Genomic DNA, 21,748 nt, shown 5'->3' with positions numbered 1-21,748 from the left:
GGCTGTATCTTGTCATCTGATATCATAGGATCCAAAATCTGCATTATTCATATTTATAGATAGATGTATAAACATCATCAAAAAGTTCTCTTTCTTCTGAAAACTCACATATGGATATTGAATTTTGATAGAGTAAACTCCTATTTGTTTGAACTCCAAATAATTGGAAAATGAAAGGAACTATGTTTGTTATTGTTCTTCTGAGTCAGTACTCTTGAGAAGTAAATGATGTCATATAGTTTTGGGTTATTATTGTCTTCCAAAAATAAACTTCCAGGGAACTTGTTCAGTCTTGTATACCTTACAGATTCGTAAGCAGCCCTTCTATTTACATCGTGTCTGGCTCCTCTAATCTCCATCCGCCGTCTCTCCCTTCTGTAGCCCATTCCTTTCCCTGTATTAATAAGGTTTGAGGAGTAAACGACGGCTTATTGGGATTTCTGGCATGGTCATCCGTGTCCCAGCCTGCCTTTGCAGTCATCCTGAGTGCTGCTGCTTTAGGCTTTCCATGTGTGCCCACCCCTTGACTGAATTGCCTCTATGGGATTTGCTCACCCCACCTACCTGTGCTGGTCTCGGTTTCCTTGGATGGGGAAAACTGGCGTAAAATCCTACAGCCTTCGGCAGAGACCCACTTCCACCCCATCCACGCAGGGCTTTATCCCCACTTGGGGCATGTTCTCTTTATTCCTGATCCTTTTCCTGTCCAGCCATAGACATCAGGATGAAAGCCACAGAGCAGACATTTTGTGGAAGAGTGATGAGTCTTTCTGTTTTTGTTTTTGTTTTTAGAAAGGGAGAGACAGAGACAGGGAGAGGGGAAATGGGAGAGAAATGATCCTAAGCAGGTTCCACCCCCCAGTGCAGAGCCCAATATAGGACTTGATCTCACAACCCTACGACCATGACCTAAACTGAAGTCAAGAGTCCAGCCTTAACCCACTGAGTCACTCAGGCACCCCCAAGTATTTCTGTTCTTTAGATACATTTTATAATACTAAGAAAAAGTAATTTTATAGCATTCTGTCTTGCCTTTCCCCCACATAATGCGAAATTTCAACCAAAATGTCACTAAAATAAGATTTTAGGAAATGGGCTTTAAATGCTTTCCTACTCTTGAACATTGTTTTTTGGTAACATGTTCTATGTACCATGTAACCAACCCAAGAACAAACTTTTGGGAGGTAACTGAGTTTACTTTTCTAGCCTTTTGAAATTGGCATTTTGTATATCATATGAAACTGCAATTATTAATATCCCATTATGTGATGCATTTTGAACAAAACATTTAAAGAAATCACAGACTGCCTGCTGTACTATGTGCTAGGAAGTGTCCTGGATGAATGTGATTTGGTCTCTGCCCTTAAACAGTGTACTGGGTCCAGGTGACACAGACTGGTCTCATGAGTACATGGTAAGTGTGAGATGGGTTATGTATAGGGCAAGGAGATAGCAGAGGAAATTATAGATTAGTTTATTTCTTCTTCTGATACAAAACCCAAGACCATATGTTCAGAAGCTGTGCTCCGTGACGATAGTAGAGAAACAAAGGAAATAAAATAAATGGAGGTACAGAGGCTTGTGGGTGACCAGATGTTTAAAGAAGAGTAGGTTGCCTAGTGAGGGTAGCAAGCCAGTGGCCAAGGTCTGTGTTGAAGGTGAAACTGGAATAGTGGGAGCTGGATGATGCAGAGCCATGCCAGGGAGATTGGACCCTATTCTCTAGACTTTGAAGGATTTGAAAGAAGAGAGGTGTGATTTGTTTTATGTTGATTTTAAAGAGAACTTGTGGGAACAAACGAAGAGGGTGCACTTGAGAGACTCCTTGAGGACCCAGGGTCCAGTGATATGTGTTAGACAGATTCAAAGATGATTCTGAGATTTCCAGATGTGATAACTAAGTTACCCAAAGGAGAAAAACAGGAAGAGGAGAAGAATTATACCAGAGAAAAGGTGGGATAGGTAATGACTTAGATTTTTGACTGTTTTCAGTTTGAAATACCAGGGAGACATCTCTGATGTCAGGGACATTTCTAGTCTGGAGATCAGGAAAAAGATTAAGGATGAGCATGTTATTTGGCACTTGGTCAACATGCAGAGATGAGATCTGAGGCTTGCAGTAGCTGAGATTGTCCATGGGGATGGGATGGTGAAGAAGAGAAAAGGCCCAGATCAGACCCCTGGGAAAGTCCACATCTGAGGAGGAGGCTCTGAGTCTCTATAATATCATTGTTAAAATGGCATTACCTATTGTCCAAATAATTTATATTATATGTGGCTATTAGAAGTTAACTTAATGTAACCTCAGTCATGATTTCACATTATCCTAGGGTATCACTAATTATTTCAAAGTGTCTCAAAATCCTGCTGCCATCTGCCAGAGATCCTTAAAATAAAATTAATTTTAATAAATAACATCATGTCTTACATTTGTATGATGCTTTAGGGTTTTAGAATGCTTATTTGAATCTATTCACTTTCTGAAACAAGGCATATAGCAGCTTAGACTTCGTTGTAAAAATAAGGCACACAGCACTCTGAAATGTCAATGATAAATATTTGCAATTATTGAGTTACATGTTCACAAGAAATTTCCAGAAACCACTCCCAAGATGTTCATGGATGTTGAGGTAGGCTGCTAAATAAAGCTTGATTCTCTGAGTCTGAATCTCCTACATGCCAACTTTGTGAATTTGACCAAGTTACTTAACCTCCCTGGTCCTCAGTATTTTTTTTTATCAGCAGAACATCTACTTCTATAGAAGTTGTGAGGGTTTAATAAGAAAGTGTTTATAAAATGCCAAAGAATAATAGGTACTTGACATATAGTAGTTTGACATATAGTACAGCACCCCCCAAAAAATATTTAATATTTAATACACTTTCCCTTTGCTTCATTTTGCCCTGTGGGGTTTATTTTTCTCCTTTTGCTTGCTTGCCTGGAGACCTGTTGTCATCTGAGATTGTACTCTCCATTGAGATCATACTGGGTGCTCAGTTTGCAGAAAAATTCAGAAGGAAAATATTTCTCTTTTATTTGAAAAGTCTAATTATTGTTCTTAGGTTTATGACCATTAACCTCTCACAGTTCATGTACTAATATAAAGCATGTATTTAATCCTTCAGATACTTGTGAAGGTTTGTGGCCTTTAGATGCTTAAGAACATTCACTTCCTTCAAGAGTGAGGATGTTTACCACGAACAGTCGTGACTAGGGAAATCCAGAGTTTGGAAGACAAAATACTTCTCATACATCATTATTTTACGACAGTGCTCAGGGGCTTTCTTCCTTAGACTGGCCCCACGTGGAAGGGCTGCTATTTTAGGTAGGCTCTTGAAGGCCACTGTAGTATAGTGCAATATACTGCTGATTCTGTTTTTTTTTTTTTTTTTTTTTTTTTGAAAATGGAAGCCTGCTTTTATTGATGCACACATTGACGGACTTGCGATTGGAAGGGGTGGTGACGTTAACATGACTGGTGGTTAACGCAACGGAAACATGAGGGCAGGAGATGGCTTTGCAGGGACATGATGCCTTCATAAGTTAGGGAAACGGACTGCTAGCTGGCTGCCCTTTCATTTCATGTTCTTCACAAACTCCTCTCCCTTTTTGATGGAGGCCTTCAGCTCGGGGATGGCTTCTGCTATCATCTTCTCTTCAAAAGGGGAGATCTTGCCAATGCCTAGATTCTTCTCGATGCCCTTTTCCCCCAGCAGTAATGGTGTGGAGAAATAGGCACAGTCTGCTTCCTGGGATTTAACAAAGGAACATTCGACAACTCCTTCCTTCCCATTCATTGCATCCACAAGGGAGAAGACAAACCGAGCTCCAGCGTATGCCATGGACAGGGTGGCAGAGCCTGCTCCAGCTTTGGCCTTCACCACCTCCGTGCCGGCCTCCTGAATCCGCCCAGTGACGGCTGTCAGCTGGTCCTGGGGAAGGTCCACCTTGGGAGTGCACTGAGATATCAGGGGGATGATGGTCTTCCCGGCATGACCGCCAATGACAGGAACATTGACTCGCGCGGGATCCAAACCCTTTAGTTCTGCAATGAAAGTGTTGGCCCTGACAATGTCCAGGGTCGTCACCCCGAAGATTTTATTGGGGTCGTAAGCTCCGTGTTTCTTGAAAACCTCTGTTGCAATTGGGATGGTGGAGTTGACCGGATTTGAAATGACGCAGATCATGGCCTCGGGGCAATGCTGGGCGCAGGCAGCAGTCAGGGTGGCCACAATTGAGGCATTGGTGTTGAACAGGTCATTCCGTGTCATGCCTGGTTTTCTTGGGACTCCAGCTGGAATAACCACCACATCGCAGCCTTTGAGGCAATCCGGCAGCTGCTCAGGTCCGAGGTAGCCTTTCACGGTTGCTCTGGTCTCGATGTGGCTCAGATCTGCGGCCACTCCGGGTGTATGAGCAATATCGTAGAGGGTCAGGCGGCTCACTAAGGGGCTGTTCTTGAGAAGCAGTGCAAGGGGCTGCCCAATTCCTCCGGAAGCCCCAAGCACAGCTACTTTAGCATTGTTCTGGGCCGAGGTGCTGAAGCTGCGGCGGAGAGCGGCGCCGGCAGGGCGGGCGAGGGCGGAAAGCATGGTTGGTTGGAGTGGTCAGGGAGCCCTGATTCTGTTTTTATAAATTATTTGGTTGCTATTTAACTTATGGTAAGAATGATTCACAAATGGCAGCTCTTTTCTTCTAGAATCAATGACTGTCAGGGGTTGTCAAACTTGAGCATGTGTAAGTCACCAGCAAAGCTTGCTAAAAATGCAAATTCCTGGCTTCTTTCTCAACAAGGCTTATTCCCTACATACCAGGTGATACTGACAGATCTGCATTTGGAGAGATCAGTTTAAAATACACGAGGACTTGGGCAGCCTGGTGGCTCAGCGGTTTAGCACCACCTTCGATCCAGGGTGTGATCCTGGAGACCCGGGATCAAGTCCCATGTCGGGCTCCCTGCATGGAGCCTGCTTCTCCCTCTCTCTCTGCCTGTGTCTCTGCCCACCCCACCCCCCGTGTCTTTCATGAATGAATAAATAAAATATTTTTTAAATAAAATAAAATACACCAGAACTGATATGTCATATCAGATAAAGGACTAGTATCCAAGATCTATAAAGAACTTATCAAACTCAACACCCAAGAAGCAATCCAATCATGAAATGGGCAGAAGACATGAACTGAAATTTCTCCAAAGAAGACATACACATGGCCAACAAGCACATGAGGAAATGTTCCACATCACTTGCCATCAGGGAAATACAAATCAAAACCACAATGAGATACCACCTCACACCAGTGAAAATGGTGAAAATTAACAAGACAGGAAACAACAAATGTTGGAGAGGATGTGGAGAAAAGGGAACCCTCTTGCACTGTTGGTGGGAATGTGAACTGGTGCAGCCCCTCTGGAAAACTGTGTGGAGGTTCCTCAAAGAGTTAAAAATAGAGCTACCCTTCAACCCAGCAATTGCACTACTGGATATTTACCCTAAAGATACAGATGCAGTGAAAAGCCAAGACATCTGCACCCCAGTGTTCACAGCAGTAATGAAAGGAGCCAAACTGTGGAAGGAGCCATGATGTCCTTCAACAGATGAATGGATAAAGACGGTATGGTCTATATATACAATGGAATATTACTCAGCCATCAGAAAGGACAAATACCCACCATTTGCGTCAACATGGATGGAACTAGAGGGCATTATGCTGAGTGAAATAAGTCAGTAGGAGAAGGACAGTCATCAGATGGTTTCACTCATATGGAATATAAGAAATAGTGAAGGGATTATAAGGGAAAAGAGGGGAACTGAGTGGGGAAAATTAGGGAGGGAGACAAACCTTGAGAGTCTCCCAACTCTGGGAAACAAACAAAGGGTTGCGGAAGAGGAGGTGGGCGAGGGGTTGAGGTAACTGGGTGATGGGCACTGAGGAGGGCACATGATGAGATGAGCACTGGCTGTTATACTATATGTTGACAAATTGAACTTTTAAAAATGTAAAAAAATAAAGGTATCCATTTCTGGGAAAAATAAAGATGTGAAAGGACAAAAATAATACAATACAATACACCACACCACACCACACCACACCACACCAGGACTGGGGCGCCTGGGTGGCTTTGTTAGTTAAGCACCTGCCTTCAGCTCAGGTCATGATCCCAGAGTCCTGGGATTGAGCTTCCCCACTGCTCATCAGGAAGTCTGCTTCTCTCCCTTGCTCATGCTCTCTCAGTCTCTGTCAAATAAATAAATAAAATCTAAAATATAATATGTCAGGATTAGGATTTAAATATATTTTTTGACTTTTTTTATTTTTTTTATTTTTTGACATTTAATGGTAGAATTAGTTTCTAGTTTAGGAAATGAATACCCAAAACACATTAGATTACTGGTGTTAATGAGTCAAGCATAAGAGCAATGTTCCTGATGTTTCTTATTGTAATTAGAGGGTAGGACAAACATTTGATTATTTGGATTGATTAGTGTATACATTCATAATTATTTATTTATTTATTTTTTAAATTTTTTCATAATAATTTTTTTTAACCAGGAAGGGACACGATAGGACCTGAAGTATAATTAAATCTATAGTATCAGCTATATCTCTTAAGTTTTATACCCATTGGACAGTTTGTTTGTTTGTTTTAAATAAGCCCTGCATGGAGTCCAAGTTGGGGCTTGATCATGACCCTGAGATCAAGACTCAGATGCTTAACCGACTGAGCCACCCAGGCACCCCAGACAGTGATCATTTTTATTTTTGGCTTTGAATGAGGTTTTCAACCTTGGCAGTAATGACATTTAGAACCAGATAATTCTTGCTATAAGAGACTGTGCTGTGCTTTATGAGATGTGTAGCAACACCTCTCCAGATAGAGCAACCCAACTGTCTCCAGACATTGCCAAATGGCCCTGGGGGTGGAAAGAGAGCAAAATCACCACACACACCCCGGTTGAGAATCACTGGCTTAAACTACATGTAATAACAATTGAAGTTCCAGAGTTTTCTTTCCCATTTCACTATAATGTTGTAGAAATTAAATCTCTAGAACAGATGAGATACTCTTCAGTGGCCTAAAGCTTACAAAATCTTACACACATTTTGACCTATTCAAATGGCTTTATGCAGAGAAAATGACAACACACTTCAGCTAACCTCATATTCCATTTGTTTTCATGACCTTTTTAAATGTTAGCTGTGGGAATGGTACAAGGGTTACCCCTTCTAGTCTTCCAAGTATTGGATCATCACCTAGATCTGCTATGGATGGCTATTCATGGAAATTCTAGTTTGCATAATTGCATTCTATGTGGGTCCTTTTTAAACTATTTACCAATAACAGTTTCCTGAAGGACTCATGTGCTGAGTCAGCAGGGAACAGGTACAGGTCATATCTTATCTCAGAAGCTGTGGCTCCTCCTTTGGTCCTCCATTTTGTAGAAGTCTTGTAATCTTCCCACTGAGAGATGTTACGTAGAATGTTTTATAGCACCACCTCACAATGGCTGCTGCAAAGAGTAGTTTTTGTTCTCTTCTGGCTAGCATTTAATTGCAGAGCTCTTTAATATCTGTGGCACTTTCCCCGCCACGTATGGGCAGTACATGGCAGAGTGCCCGGTAAGACGTGTGAGCATCAAATAGTAGCCAGCATGTCAGGTGTGTGTTTCTGAGGCTTCCCCTAGCTGGCGTACATTTTGTATGGTATAAATTCTCAAGATTGTGGGGGACAGCAAAGATAATTACTAAGGTATCAGTGTTAATTACCCTAGGTAATTACCAGGCATCAGGGGACACATGAAACTATGAAGTGCCCTTGTTTGCAATAGAACCCCTGCCTCATTTAAGGGCAGGGAAATGATTAGTGCATAAGTTTTAGCAGCCACCCTGATTGTATGCTGTCTCTCAGAGCTCACCCAGCCCTTTCCTTTTTTTTTTTTTTTTTTTTTTTTAAGATTTTATTTATTCATGAAAGACACAGAGAGAGAGGCAGAGACACAGGCAGAGGGAGAAGCAGGCTCCATTCAGGGAGCCTGATGCAGGACTTGATCATGGCACTCTAGAATCATGCCCTGAACCAAAGGCAGATGCTCAACCTCTGAGCCACCCAGGCATCCCATCACTCAACTCTTTCCTATCTTAGCTGTTCAGTAAACCAGACCAAGGAGACAATGCTCCTTCAGTGCATACAATGCTCCCAACACTTTACACTGATACCTCATTCAGTTCCCACTACTGTTTGAGACCATCGGCAGAACCCCTATTTTACAGATGAGGTCATGCCTCCATTGTAATATTATGGACATTAAGTGATTTGCTCAGATTGGCTCCTATACTAAAGGCAGTAATAGGGGATTCAAACCCAGATCTGCTGACAGACCTGGCTTCCTTCACAGTTGCTTCTGAGTTGTTAGGATTTAGGTCTTCTAGTGGCCCTTTACACATGCTAATTACTTCTGACTGCCTGGTAGAGAGCAGCTAGCTTTGGTGGGAGCAGGGCCTGGAGGTAGGGACATACTAACCCTCCTCTTCTGGGTTTGAACTTAGAGACCAGCCATTTAATGGGGTAGAGTGCTAAAGGTTCAGATTCCTGGGCTTCCTCATGTGAGTTATTTTGTATCCAGGGAGGGAATTTTTTTTTAAAGATAATATTTACCAGGTAATCATTCCAGATATTAAAAATAGATTAAAATTACAATTTTTTTTGTTTTTTTTTTTTTACAATTTGATTTAAAGTCTTTCAGTTTGAATGTGAGAAAACCTTAGCTATTATTTAGGGTGAGTAGGTTGTTAAAGTGTGTTGTGAAAGACTAATTGTTCTTATCCAAGTATTTAACCCCTCTCCACTCTTCACTTCCTTATGCAACCAAAGTGTAATCCCCCTTGAAGGATTTTATGAATACCTTGGGTAGTTTTTGAAATTGAAGTTCCTGATGGTATTTGTGTAGGTATTGTAAGTCTAGATTAGTAGTACTCAACCCTGGGCAGTTTTGCTTCTCAAGGGATGCTTGGCAACGTCTGGAGACATTTTGGCTGTTACAAGTAGTGGGCTGCTACTGGAATCCACTGGGTGGATTTCCTAAAACTTCTTGCAAGCATCATCAGGGATATTTCTGAACATCCTCCAGTAAACAAGACCGCTCCTTACAAGAGAATTATCCAACCTAAAATGTCAGTGGTGCAGAGGTTGAGAGTCTGAGTCTAGACAATAATTATGGACGGGCACAAAAGTACCTGTTCCATCTCCTTAACCTTTCACAAAGCTCTCTGATGCTCTGCAAACTTAGGTGTCCTCTGGATAAATAGTCCACAGCTGTCCCACCTTATTCATTCATCCCACCTTACCCAGCCTTAATTTGTAAATTGAAGGAACTGCTGGTATCTTGATCATATTAAGAAAGAACTGGGCCCCATGTCCATATATGTCACATGTATTGTTTTGCTGTCTTGCCCTCACTTGATGATTCTGTGTGTGCATTTTTGTCTTCACAGACTTTCAACCAACATGTCATTCCTCTAAATAAGATTTCCTCTTAATCAGTGTCTGCAATTATGATCCAAAGGACTTTGATATTGTTTTTTGTATTCTTGATTGTATCTACATTTCATTTCAAAAAAACAAATGTTTTACATTTCAAGCTTGTCCATCAGCGATTTCTTGTTGAATGATCTCTGTTAATGCCATAGCTACTCAGAGTAAAAGATCAATTAGATGTTGTGGTATCAATTTATCAATTTGTTGAAGATAAACCTATATAAATACATGCTGTGTGCTCCATGTGTGCACACAGCATGTGTAAGGTTTCCATAGAGCCTGTGTCTTCCTCACAGCAGCTCTTGTGATTTGAAGGCAGGGCTGCAAGCAGGTGAGAGTGGGGCCCAGGCGGGAGCTTCCTGGCCTTGCACCTCAAGTGACCTTGCACCGTGTGGCCTGCATTCTGGCCTTCAGTGATTCTGCAGATTTGCTCTTGCCTTTGCAGGGTGTTCTGAAATGTACCTGCAGGTTTTTAATTTATGGAGGTAATGAGTGTCAACACCAAGGTTAATGCCATTGAAGGAATTACTTATACTTCTAATGAGGAGGGAGCACCCCACACCACACAGGGCTACTGGAAAAGCACCAGGGTTTGTCAGGAGGCAAAAAGGAGCTACGGGGAAAGCATGGTTGGGAGCCTTTATTGGGGTTTCCACAGGAAGGTAGAGTAGGGCAGGGTAAATGACTTAAGACTGCTAGTTTGAATGTCAGTGTGGGCTTGGGACGTCAGCCTGAGGTCTCTGTCTGATACCTGGTCCTAGGCTGATAGAGGGCTGGGAAATAATGGCTTGGTATGTAAGCTAGATAAAAGGAGTACTTAGCTTGCATATGAAAGGCATATTCCCAAGGTCTTCCCTATCTTTGGGTGGGGGGTGGTTTAGCCAGCCCTGGGAGAGGCTGGATCTCCTCAGGTCTATAAGGCCTCCAAGAGGTCATGTGTATAAGGAATAGGAGGGGGGGAAAAACACCACTAATTAAATGCACAAAGAACTTGGAAATAATCAGGTCCAAAGGAACTGACATAACAGTAACTAAACCCACAAGACTGACATCTAATCCAGAATATGAGTAATTTTTTTTTCTCAGAAAGATTTGGTCATGGGAATATTAAGAATATTTATTAAGAATATTTATTAAGAATATTTCTCCCATGACCAAATCTTCAAGTCTATCCTCTGGAACATCAGCTGAATGATGATATCAGAATAATTAGGAAGGCTGGTTAGAATTTTTTTTTTTAAGATTTTATTTATTTATTTGAAAGAGACAGTGAGAGCATGAGCAGGAGGAGGGGGAGAGGCAGAGGTAGAGGAAGAAGCAGACTCCCTCCTGAGCAGGGAGCCTGATGTGGGCTCCATCCCAGGACACAGAATCATTACCTGAGTCGAAGGCAGATGCTTAACCCACTGAGCCACCCAGCACCCCTAGGCAGAATTATTTCAAAACTAGGCTGGGTTATCAGGACAAAGAGAGACCTAGTGTACCTATGTTATGCTAAAGTCTGGCAAATCACTTCTGAATTCCAGCAAGAACACTCTTCAGTGTCCCCCTCTTTGTCTTCTCTGCCTCAGTGCTGCTGCTGATCCTCCCACCAGGGCTCAAGCAGTTACCAGTTTGCAGCTACTGAAACTGTAGTCATGGACTCGAACTCTAGAACCATAGTCTTGCTTCCCTTAGGCTGACACACAGATCACTTTGCTGGGAATTGTGAGTGTCCCCAAACTCTTAGGTGATGCACTTTCACAGATGGTTAGTTGTAGCACTTCTGTGTGGAGTTTTATACACGCAGCTCTCAGAAGTTCCCAAGAATTTTCCATGTCTTAGGTAAGCAGCTCTCTCACCCCACCAGGGAGTACATAGAAAAAATATTGCATGGAAAGAACCCTTGAAAGGTCTCATTTTAGCCCCAGTAATCCTTTAAACTGATTATGTGACCTTCCTAAACCTCTGTTTTCTTTGTTGTAAAATGAAAGGTTGGGGTTCGTGACCCCTGAGGTCTTCCCCAGCACTGGCTTGCTCTGAGAATGATTACATTTGTCACAATATGGGGTTTGCTTCACTACAGTAGCAAAACATCACACATGCAACTTATTATCATTGTCTTTTGATTTTCTTGAGTTTTTCAGCCTCATTTGGGGAAACCTCAGTAGCTGCTCGCACAATGATACTGTGTCCTGTCACATAATTTCAGGGGACAGTACATTGTGCTGGCACAGACTCAGTGCTCATAATCAAGATTATATGTTCTGCTTCCTGTGACTTTTTTGTGGCTTCTGGGGAAAAAATGCAGATGCTTTTCAATTATTCTGAGGGAATTTTGATTAACCCCCTGGGTAGACTTCTTTGTACCACCTGCCATGGAGAAGCAAGTTTTATTGAACAGAAGGTATAGAATTGAATTGCTCATATTTGTTTTCTTTCTGGTGCCTATAGCGTTATTTCAAACTAAAGCATTTTAATAAATATCTGTATAAAATAGGTTGAAACTGTTAGAAACTAAAGCTCTTTTGTTCTTCAATTTCAAATGCAAATAAGCTAATTGACTTTTAAGTAGAATCTTCAAATTAGAGGCTCATTTTTCCTTTACGTATGTACAAAGTAGTTATTTTTGACTGAGATAGTGTCCTGCTTACTTCATAATTCCAAGTATTAGCCCTTGGAAACAATTGTTTAGGTTTTTTGCAGTGTCACTATTTTTGTGTTTCTTGTAGCTATTTTGCATGTTTACTACTTCTCTTTGCATTCCCATTTTTACCTTTTGCCTCTGGTCAGAAGATGTCAAGTTCTCCATTCATAGAGCATTTTAAATGGCTGACTGTCAGGCCTTTTAAAAAAAGTTTTATTGAAGGGCACCTGGCTGGCTCACTTGGTAGAGCATTTGATTCTTGATTTTGGGGTTGGGAGTTTGAGCCCCATGTTGGGTATGGAGTTGATGTAAAAAAAAAAAAAAAAGTTTTATTGGGACGCCTGGGTAGCTCAGCGGTTGAGCATCTGCCTTTGCTCAGGGCCTGATCCCAAATCCTGGGATCAAGTCCCACATCAGGCTCCTTGCATGGGAGCCTGCTTCTCCTCCCTCTGCCTGTGTCTCTGCCTCTCTCTCTCTGTCTCTCATGAATAAATAAAATCTTAAAAAAACGTTTTACTGGGGATCCCTGGGTGGCGCAGTGGTTTGGCGCCTGCCTTTGGCCCAGGGCACGATCCTGGAGACCCGGGATCGAATCCCACGTCGGGCTCCCTGCATGGAGCCTGCTTCTCCCTCTGCCTGTGTCTCTGCCTCTCTCTCTCTCTGTGTGTGACTATCATAAATAAATAAAAATTAAAAAAAAATATTTAAAAAAAAAAAAAACGTTTTACTGAGATATAATTCACATTCTACACAAGTTACCCATTTAATGTGTAGAATTCAGTGGTTTTTAGTGTGTTCACAGGGCTGTGCAACTCTTAGTCCATTTGAGAGCATTTCGTCACTCCAAAAAGAAGCCCCTTTCCCTTTAGGAGTTAATACCCTATTCTCCTTCAGCCCTGCCAGCCCCTGGCAGCCACTAATCTTTCTACCTGTATATGTTTGCTTATTCTGGACATTGTGTATAAACAAAACCATTTATGTGATCTTTTGTGACTGGCTTCTTTCACTTGGCATCATATTCTCAATGATTCATCTCTCTTATACCTTCAGTAGTTCATTCACTCTTTGCTGAATAACGTTCCAGTGTATGCATATACCACAGTTTGCTTATCTATTCCTCAGGATGGATGTTGAATTGTTTGTTTTTTTAGCTATTATAAATAATACCGCTGTGAACATGCCTATACATGTTTTTGTGGGACATATGTCTTCATTTTTCTTGAGTGAATATCTATAAGGGAATTTTGAGTCATATGGCAGCTCTATGTTTAAGTTCTTTTTGAGGAACTGCCAGGCTGTTTTCTGAAGCACCTGCACCATCTTACATTCCCACCAGCAATATGTGAATCATTTATTTTCTCCACATCCTTGCCAGCATGTCTCTATCGTTTTTATTATTGAGGTATAATTGACAGCACTGTGCTTGGTTCAGGGATTCGGTATTTGTATGTATTGTGAAATGATCACCGTAAGTCTAGTTAACATCCGATGTCTATATCTTTTTGATTTCTAGCCACCTAGCAGGTGTAAAGATAGGACTTGTTTTTAAATACTCTCTACGTAGGATTCCTTCTATTCTCTAGAGATCCTAATTCAAAAACAGCCCAAATGGCATATTATTGTGTTTTGTTTTTTAAAACAAACTTAACCCTAATGAAACAACAAAGCACATGCATTTTAATTATTGTGTATTTCCTATTGCATTGTTTCTTCCTTCTGCAAATAAAATGTTTTTGATATTAAGCAGTTCCTTTCATTTCCCTAGGCTTTTTTTTTTTTTTTTTTTTTTTTAAATGGTAGCACATACTGTGCAGGAAGGTCATTACACTGAGAGGAAAAAAGAATAATCAGCCTTGAAGAGAAAGTTAATGCTGTTTGTATAATTTTTAAATAGGTATCTTGTAACATTTTGAGATTTAAACCAACTAATAATATTTTTTGCACATTACTGGGCAGTTTGTTTTTGTTGCCTGTGAATTGATATTTTGCTTTGGGAACTATGATAGTGAAAATATCAAGCTTCAAATACTTTGATTCCTTAGTCATTTAATTCCTTAGTCATTTAGGTAGTAATTCTGTTCTGCAGACCACCTACAAGTGTTTGTAAGGGATATAATAACTGACACTGTATTTAATTAGCACTAATATTGTGTAGAAGGAAAAACATATTAAGTATCTTTATGAGTCACTAGTTCAAAATTAGCAGAAACTAGGAAGGGAAAGTCCTTGTCTGCACTTTTATTTTGCCTAGCCATGGAAGTTTGTGACTCGTTTGTTCATTTGTTCCTTCATTCATTCATTCATTCAACAAGTATTTGTTGGGTTCATATTATGTGCCAAATAATGTTCCACATCCTGGGGAAAAGGACTAATTGATATAGGACAGAGTATAAATCACAAATAAATATCCAGAAGCAACCAGCTAATGTATATAAATATACAACAAGCTGATGTAATAAATACGGACCTTCCTCTGTTTAGGACGGGGTTATGTGCTGATAAACACATAATCCTTGAAAATGCACTTAATACACCTAACCTTCTGAACACCATAGCTTTGTCTGTTCTATATTAAATTAGCTCAGAACGCTTACATTAACCTGCATTTGGGCAAAATCATCTAACACAAGGTTTGTTTTATAATAAAGTATTGAATATCTTATGTAATTTATTTAATGCTGTACTGAAAGTGAAAGACAGAGTGGCCATATGGGTGCAGAAGGGTTGTCAGCATATGGTTGTTTACCCCTGTGATTGTATGATGGATAGAAGCTGTGCTGCCACTGCCTTGCATCACCAGAGAGGATCATACTGCCTTGTAGTAGCCTGGGAAAGATCCAAATTCAGATTTGAAGTGTGGTTTCTACTGTATGCATATCTACTTTCGAGCCATCATAAATCATATGGGACCCTTATAGGTCAGGGACTGTCTGTATAAATTCATATGCCCACAGAATCACCTTTCTTGGGTTCTCATGGCAAAACGAAGGACACCAAGGTCAGTTCTCAGTTCCCGGTTTGAGGGTCAGGGCAGGGAAGTTTAAAGGGGGAAGGTGAAAGTTCAATTCTTAAGTTTTTCCCTTTCTTCTCCCTTTTTAAAGTAAAAGCCATTTTTTGGTTTTGTGGTCTTGTCTCTTTCCACAGATGTAAAGATCTTTCTTCCTTTCTTGAATTTCTTCTGGGTTTTATAGTTATTACTTCAATTATGTATTTCCCACCTGTTTGTATATAGAAAGCAATTTACTTGTTGAGGTCCTGCATATGGGAGGTTGGGGAGGATGCAGGAAACCCCTCTATTTTCCACTTCATTTTGCTTAAACCTAAAAAACTTCTAAAACATAAAGTATTTTTAAAAAATGTAATTTGCAGAGCAATGCCTAAAGACACCTGCTCTAAAGTCAGGCAGATGCTTATTTATTGGCTGTTTGATCTTAGCCTTATTTACTTTCTCTAAACCCAGTTTACTGGTTTGTCAAATGAGAACAATAATTCCATCTATTGTGAGAATTAAGTGAGAGAATGTGCATGTACCACTTAAATAATCCTTGGCACAAAGCAGTCACTCAATAAATATAACCAGCACTGTAGAAATATATTTTACACCAAGGACTAAACATTTATTCATCTTTATGAGAGGATCCTGGGAACTTTCTGCCATGGTGGTTTCCTAAGAACAACTACTGTAGATCTAGAAACTTTAACTCAGTGTGACTTGCTCTATTTCTTCATTGTATTATGAACATTTCTGTACCACTCTGTCTTTTCCCCTGAAATATCTAACTTGTGGATGCCTCAGATAAGCTGTCAGTGGGGCAGAGCCTTCCTGCAATAGGCCTGGTAGAAAACGGAGGTGGCCTTGGTGGAGACCAGGGGAGGAAAGATGGGGGCGAGGCAGTGAAGAGGAAGGCAGAAACTGGAGGGGATGCAGAGGCAAAGGAGAGTTTGTGTTCTTACTGAGAATGACTTAAGCTTGTTTTTAGGCTGAAGACAAGGAGCCAAAAGAGAGGAAAAAAAAGAGTATGGTTGATGAAGCAGAGTCATAATTGATGAAGGAAGGAGTAAAGAATAGGCCAAGGGTTCAAGTGCAGTGTCTAGTGCCAAACAGGACTAGAGCTAAGGGGGTGGAGCTAAGGATGGGTGCAAATCGAGAAAAGTTGGTAGGGTTGTAGGCTATCTATGGAGCCCAGGGGTCTTTTTTCTTTGTAAAAATGTCCATCCATTCAGTAATAGTTATTCTGTTGACATAACAGACTTTTCTATTTCAAAAGACCAGTGTGAGCACAAATTTATTTCATCTTACACTCTTTAGAATGAAAATTCATATTATTTTTAAAGCCAGATACCTTGGGTGCTATTATATGTTTATTATCTAATGTTTTTAATAAAGAAATTAACAACAACAAAAAAAGTGACCAAATTATCCAAGTTTGACTTTATGCTACCATGATACTTGCCTTACTCAACACTGAATGTCCCTGAAGGTCAGCAAGAGAGGAATCTGCCCTAGACTGGTCTTTTCCTGCATTCATCACTTAAAAAAAAAAAAAAGAAAGAAAGAAAGAAAGAAAGAACAGTGAGAACAAGCCATCTTTTACTTTTATAATTTTTAATCCATCATTAAAAGTACAACTTGCTTTATGATCTAAAGAAATATCTAAGTCTTTATATTAGGAACAAAAGTGAGCCTTTCAGGAAAAAGGGAGGAGAGCTTAATATGCATTAGCCCTTTGAAGTATTTCTAGATTTTGAAAAGCTTCCCGCCGTTCCCAGCCACATTGAGAGAGACCCAGCTGTATGTCCAGCAATGACACTGTCCTTTCTCTTATCGGCACATACCAAGCTAGAGAGTGGGCCTTTTGGGAGCTAGCCAGGCTTCTGCCATCAGTGATGTGTTACCAGGGCAGTTGGCCCATTGGGAGTTTCCCTTCTCATTATACTTCTGGGGGAAGACTCTTAAGTTAATGATTGATTTGGAAAAATAAACCATATCACCCTTTGCTCTTCTTTGGAACATTTCTTTAAAACTTGACTGTCACTGGTGGATGCAGGGAACTTTATGGAGTGAAAAGTGGAAGAATGCTGGCTGAAGTAAGGCCTATCAGTCTAGGGCTGTGAAGTAGGGGTTGCAATAGATAAGTTTGCTTTTAAAAATAAGAAGTGACATCATATCATTTGAATTCTTGCCATTTTTATTCATTTGGTTTCATTTCTTGTAACCTAGTTTTCAAATGTAGAGAAGTTGCTGAACTTTATATAGCAACTTCTTGATAAGCATGCTTTCTTGTGTGGTGGAAAGTGATGGGTTGGTGTCTCTTTTTAATGCTCTTTCTATTCATGGACATTTTTGCCAGAAGGAGTGCTTGGTGCCAGCTAGTTTCATAGATGGGGGGAAAACAATCCGGGTTTCAGTTTCACAAGAGGAAAAACAAAACCTAAGAGGAAAAGGAAACAATTCGTTAGCAGTGGACCACTGTGCAGAGGAGGATAACCTGCCTTCAAAGATTTTTGTTTCGAGCACTAATATAATGTTTAATAAATAGTTTACTTCAAAGGACCTCACTACAAGAAAGTAGGCAGCTTTCCTGCTATTCTTGTTCCCTGGTTCAATTTTACTATAAGTAGCTCATATCCGGTCCTCTGTGGTCTCAGGTGGTCATTTGTGTTTATGATACTAATGTTGAAACGCTAGGAATTGGGGCCCTATTTTAAGTCAATGGCAAGTATGCAGTGTTCTACAGGAACTGAGTGAGGCCCTCCTGAAACCCTTGACCCATCTTAAGGAAAGTGCTCAGATGCTGTAAGAGGTGTGTGTGGGATTATGTCCTCCAAAAATAGAAGACGACTAAGGAATAGAGAAACCCATCAACAGGCACCTAAAGTTTTTGATGTATTGTGAGGACGCCTGTGTTCTCATTCTGAACATCTAAACAATATGTGTGTTTAGTATCCTTGAGATGAAAGCCGGGGGTTACAAAGATCACTGAAGATGTTTGAATTTTTTTCTTCCTGTGGATATATTTGGCATATGTAGACTTTGAGAGTCCATTATTAATATCAGTTTCTTCCAGATAGTACCAGATAATCAGGTAGACAGATGTAACTTGGAAGAAACTGATGGAACTTATAAAGCAACCATTATTTTTTTTCTACTATGAATATTAACCCAGTAGTGTATTGGGTCTGAGTGGAGCCTGGTTATATCCATTTTTAAATGGCTTTCCTGTGATTCTGGTGAATACCTCATAAAACCACTATTGTAAACTTGTTAGGTACAGTTTTGTTTTGCGTATTTTTTGTTGCCAACTGTTTGATGAAGTTAAGGACCTAGGGCCATCCTAAGAAACCCAGGCTTAAGATATTTTCATACCCGCTTATGCCTCCTATTCCTATTCCTCTCATTCTCTCTCTATTCAGAACCAAAGAGACAGCATCACTCTAAGATCCAGGAGCCAAAGCAGAGAGCTTGAGGAGTGAAGGGGGGAAAAGGGAACAAGTGGGTATCTCACCCCATTGCTTTCATGATAGTGGAAAGGTTTTTATGGATTGGACCTGTGTTTCTATATTAGCCACATTGTTCTTTAAAGCACTGGCTAGGGATCCCTGGGTGGCACAGCGGTTTAGCGCCTGCCTTTGGCCCAGGGCGCGATCCTGGAGACCCGGGATCGAATCCCACGTCAGGCTCCCGGCATGGGGCCTGCTTCTCCCTCTGCCTGTGTCTCTGCCTCTCTCTCTCTCTCTCTGTGTGTGTGACTATCATAAATAAATAAAAATTAAAAAAAAAATAAATAAAGCACTGGCTAGTAGAGCCACCTCTTTTTCTCCCACTCTTTGTATTCTTGAATATTTACCCAGAATGAACTCACTGTGGCAGCTCTGATGGGGCGTGGAGGTGCATTATCAGTTCTGGTTGTTGTTTCTGAGACCCATATTGAACTTGAACACAGATAACCTTATTTCACAGCCATTTACATATCAAGTCATGTGTACCAAGCATTTCTAGGGTTTAGGTATCATATGGGTCAATTCTTTTTGAGTAATCAATTCACACCAACATTCAGCATGAGTAACTTGTAAGAGAAGTTTCTCCAAGAGAATTATATATACTATTCTTTGACTTGACCATCCCAACTCTGGAATTAATCATAAGGGATTGTTTTAGTTAGGTTCTTTTGCATGTGGGAGATTCACTCAAGTTTCTTAAACGTATTACCAGGATATGTGTACAGACACCTTTGGGAAAGGCCAATTGTCCAGGCCCTAGAGAATGCATTAACTGGAGGTTTTCTGAGCCCTGGGTAGCTCTGATCATAATGATAAGACTAATTATAAGAGCTAACATGTATTGAGTGCTCAATATATTTGAAGCTTTTTAGTTTATCTTCTCATTTAATCTTTGATGAGATAAATACTGTTATTATTCATGTTTTTGAGATGAATTAAGATGCACAGACACTAAGTAGTCTTCCCAGGGTCATGCCGCCAGAATCAGAAATCCAGCTTTACCCTTGAGGTCTCTGACAGCAAAGCTGTGATTAGAAGCCCAACAAGAGCAACTCCTGGACCCTCCTCACTCTTGTGCACCCCCACTAACATGACTGTCTCTGCAGGGGTCGGCCTGCATCCATCCATGGCTTTCACTTCTGCTGGGTACAGTTTCTGTCTTGTAACTGAGGACTACGTATGGCAGATTGACACATGCCATAGCCTCCTCAGCCATTCTCCAAATCATGCTATTCCTGGAATCTGCCTCATCCTGAGATAGAGACTCAAACTAGCCCATCTTATTGTGTCTCACCTAGATGTGTAGTGGATTACAGAGGTCCCACCAGCCCAGGGACAGGTGATAGGGCTCACATTGCCACCTAGGAAAACTTGGATGGGACAAGTACTCAGACTGAAGTCTACCATGGGAACTGATTGGACGAGTTCCCGAAAATATGTCTGTGATATTCATCACAGTGTTGTTTATATTAGCAAAATAATTAGAGACTACCAGCCTGTCCATCAACAGGGGTTTGATTAAAGAAATCAAGGCATTCCATATGGTAGACCATTAATATGCAGCCATTAAAATTAAGATTAGGTCAGTGTTTATTAACATGCAAAGATGCAATATGAACTACACTGACATGAAAAAATAAAGGTTAAAGTGATATATATAGGACACTATTTTATTTAAAAGATGCAAACTTAGAAAGTGGAATCCAGGAATATTAATAGTTGCTTAATTTGAGTAGAATCTTCTTCATGCTCTTCTGCTAACATCTGATTTTTTTTTAAAGATTTATTTATTTATTTGAGAGAGAGAGTTTGTGTGGGAAGGAGCAGAGGGAGAGAATCTTCAGGCACACTCCCCTCTGACTGCAAAGCTGGACATGGGGCTTGATCCTGTGACCCTGAGAATGTGACCCTAGCTGAAATCAAGAGTCGGATGCTCAACCAGCTAAGGCACTCAGGAACCCCAATATCTGATTTTTTAAAAATTTTATTTATTTATTCATGAGACAGAGAGAGAGAGAGAGAGAGAGGCAGAGACACAGGCAGAGGGAGAAGCAGGCTCCATGCAAGGAGCCCGATGTGGGACTCGATCCTGGGACTCCAGGATCTTGCCCTAGGATGAAGGCAGGCGCTGAACCACTGAGCCACCCAGGGATCCCCCAATATCTGATTTTTTAATAATGAACATACATTACATATATATTCAGCAGCATATTTGCAAAACATACCAAGGCACTAATTAAAAGTAGCTAAAATGGGGATGCCTGGGTGGCTCAGTGGTTGAGTGTCTGCCTTCCACTCAGGGCGTGGTCCCCAGTCCTGGATTGAGTCAACATCGGGCTCCCCTCCAGGAGGAGCCTGCTTCTCCCTCTGCCTAGGTCTTTGCCTCTCTTTCACTTTCTCTCATGAATAAATGGATAAAATCTTTAAAAATATAGAATATTTTATAATATAAAATAACTAGCTAAAATGGAAAGTATTAATTATTAAGGAGAGAACAGAGTAAGACATAGGGGCTACCAACCAAAGAATAACTTTTACCTGTATTCTACAACAAATTAGGTAATCACACGAGGGGACTTAATAATAGAGCAGCATTATAACTCAGGAGCTGAAACAAGAAAATTATATTTCTTTAATAGGTTAACACCCCAGATTTCTGGAGGCATCTCCCCATGGATTTTTTTTTTAACTTGGAATAACTGGAAAAAACTTGAAAATCACTAAACAGTTGTTATTAAGTTCATGACTTCAATTTTATTAACTCTCAATTTACATAGAATTCTAAGAATTAGCTAATTCTAATAATTTACAGCCAGTTCTAAGAATAAGTGGATCTCTGTGTGTGTATTTAGGACAATTTTGCCAACCAATGTGAATGGTAATGCTTCAAAAAATATATTCTATTTTAGATAATTTGGGAAATGGTCGGTTAAATAATTTTTTAAGGTAACCTCTACTCCCAACATGGAGTCCATACTCATTGACTCCAAAATCAAGAGTTGCATGTTGTACCAGGTGCCCCTAAACAATGTTGCTATTGTTGTTTTTAATTTTTTTTTTTTACTTTAGAACTTCTTAGTCTTTA

At 40.5% G+C, this 21,748-nt stretch overlaps 2 protein-coding genes across 8 annotated transcripts in view; one reads left to right on the top strand and one right to left on the bottom strand.

The window, feature by feature from the left end:
* Positions 1–21,748, top strand: part of PCCA (propionyl-CoA carboxylase subunit alpha) — a 462,660-nt gene that overhangs the window by 394,051 nt on the left and 46,861 nt on the right. The gene's annotated exons all lie outside the window — the stretch shown is intronic.
* On the bottom strand, positions 3,356–6,006 carry LOC140607882 (malate dehydrogenase, mitochondrial-like). Its single transcript, XM_072782488.1, has one exon. It carries the CDS (start codon positions 4,591–4,593, stop codon positions 3,577–3,579), a length of 1,017 nt encoding a protein of 338 aa, XP_072638589.1. The 5' UTR covers positions 4,594–6,006; the 3' UTR covers positions 3,356–3,576.

Source organism: Canis lupus, chromosome 17 (genome assembly GCF_048164855.1).
Source record: "Canis lupus baileyi chromosome 17, mCanLup2.hap1, whole genome shotgun sequence".
Lineage (NCBI taxonomy): Eukaryota > Metazoa > Chordata > Mammalia > Carnivora > Canidae > Canis > Canis lupus.
This window is presented reverse-complemented; position numbering and strand designations above follow the sequence as displayed.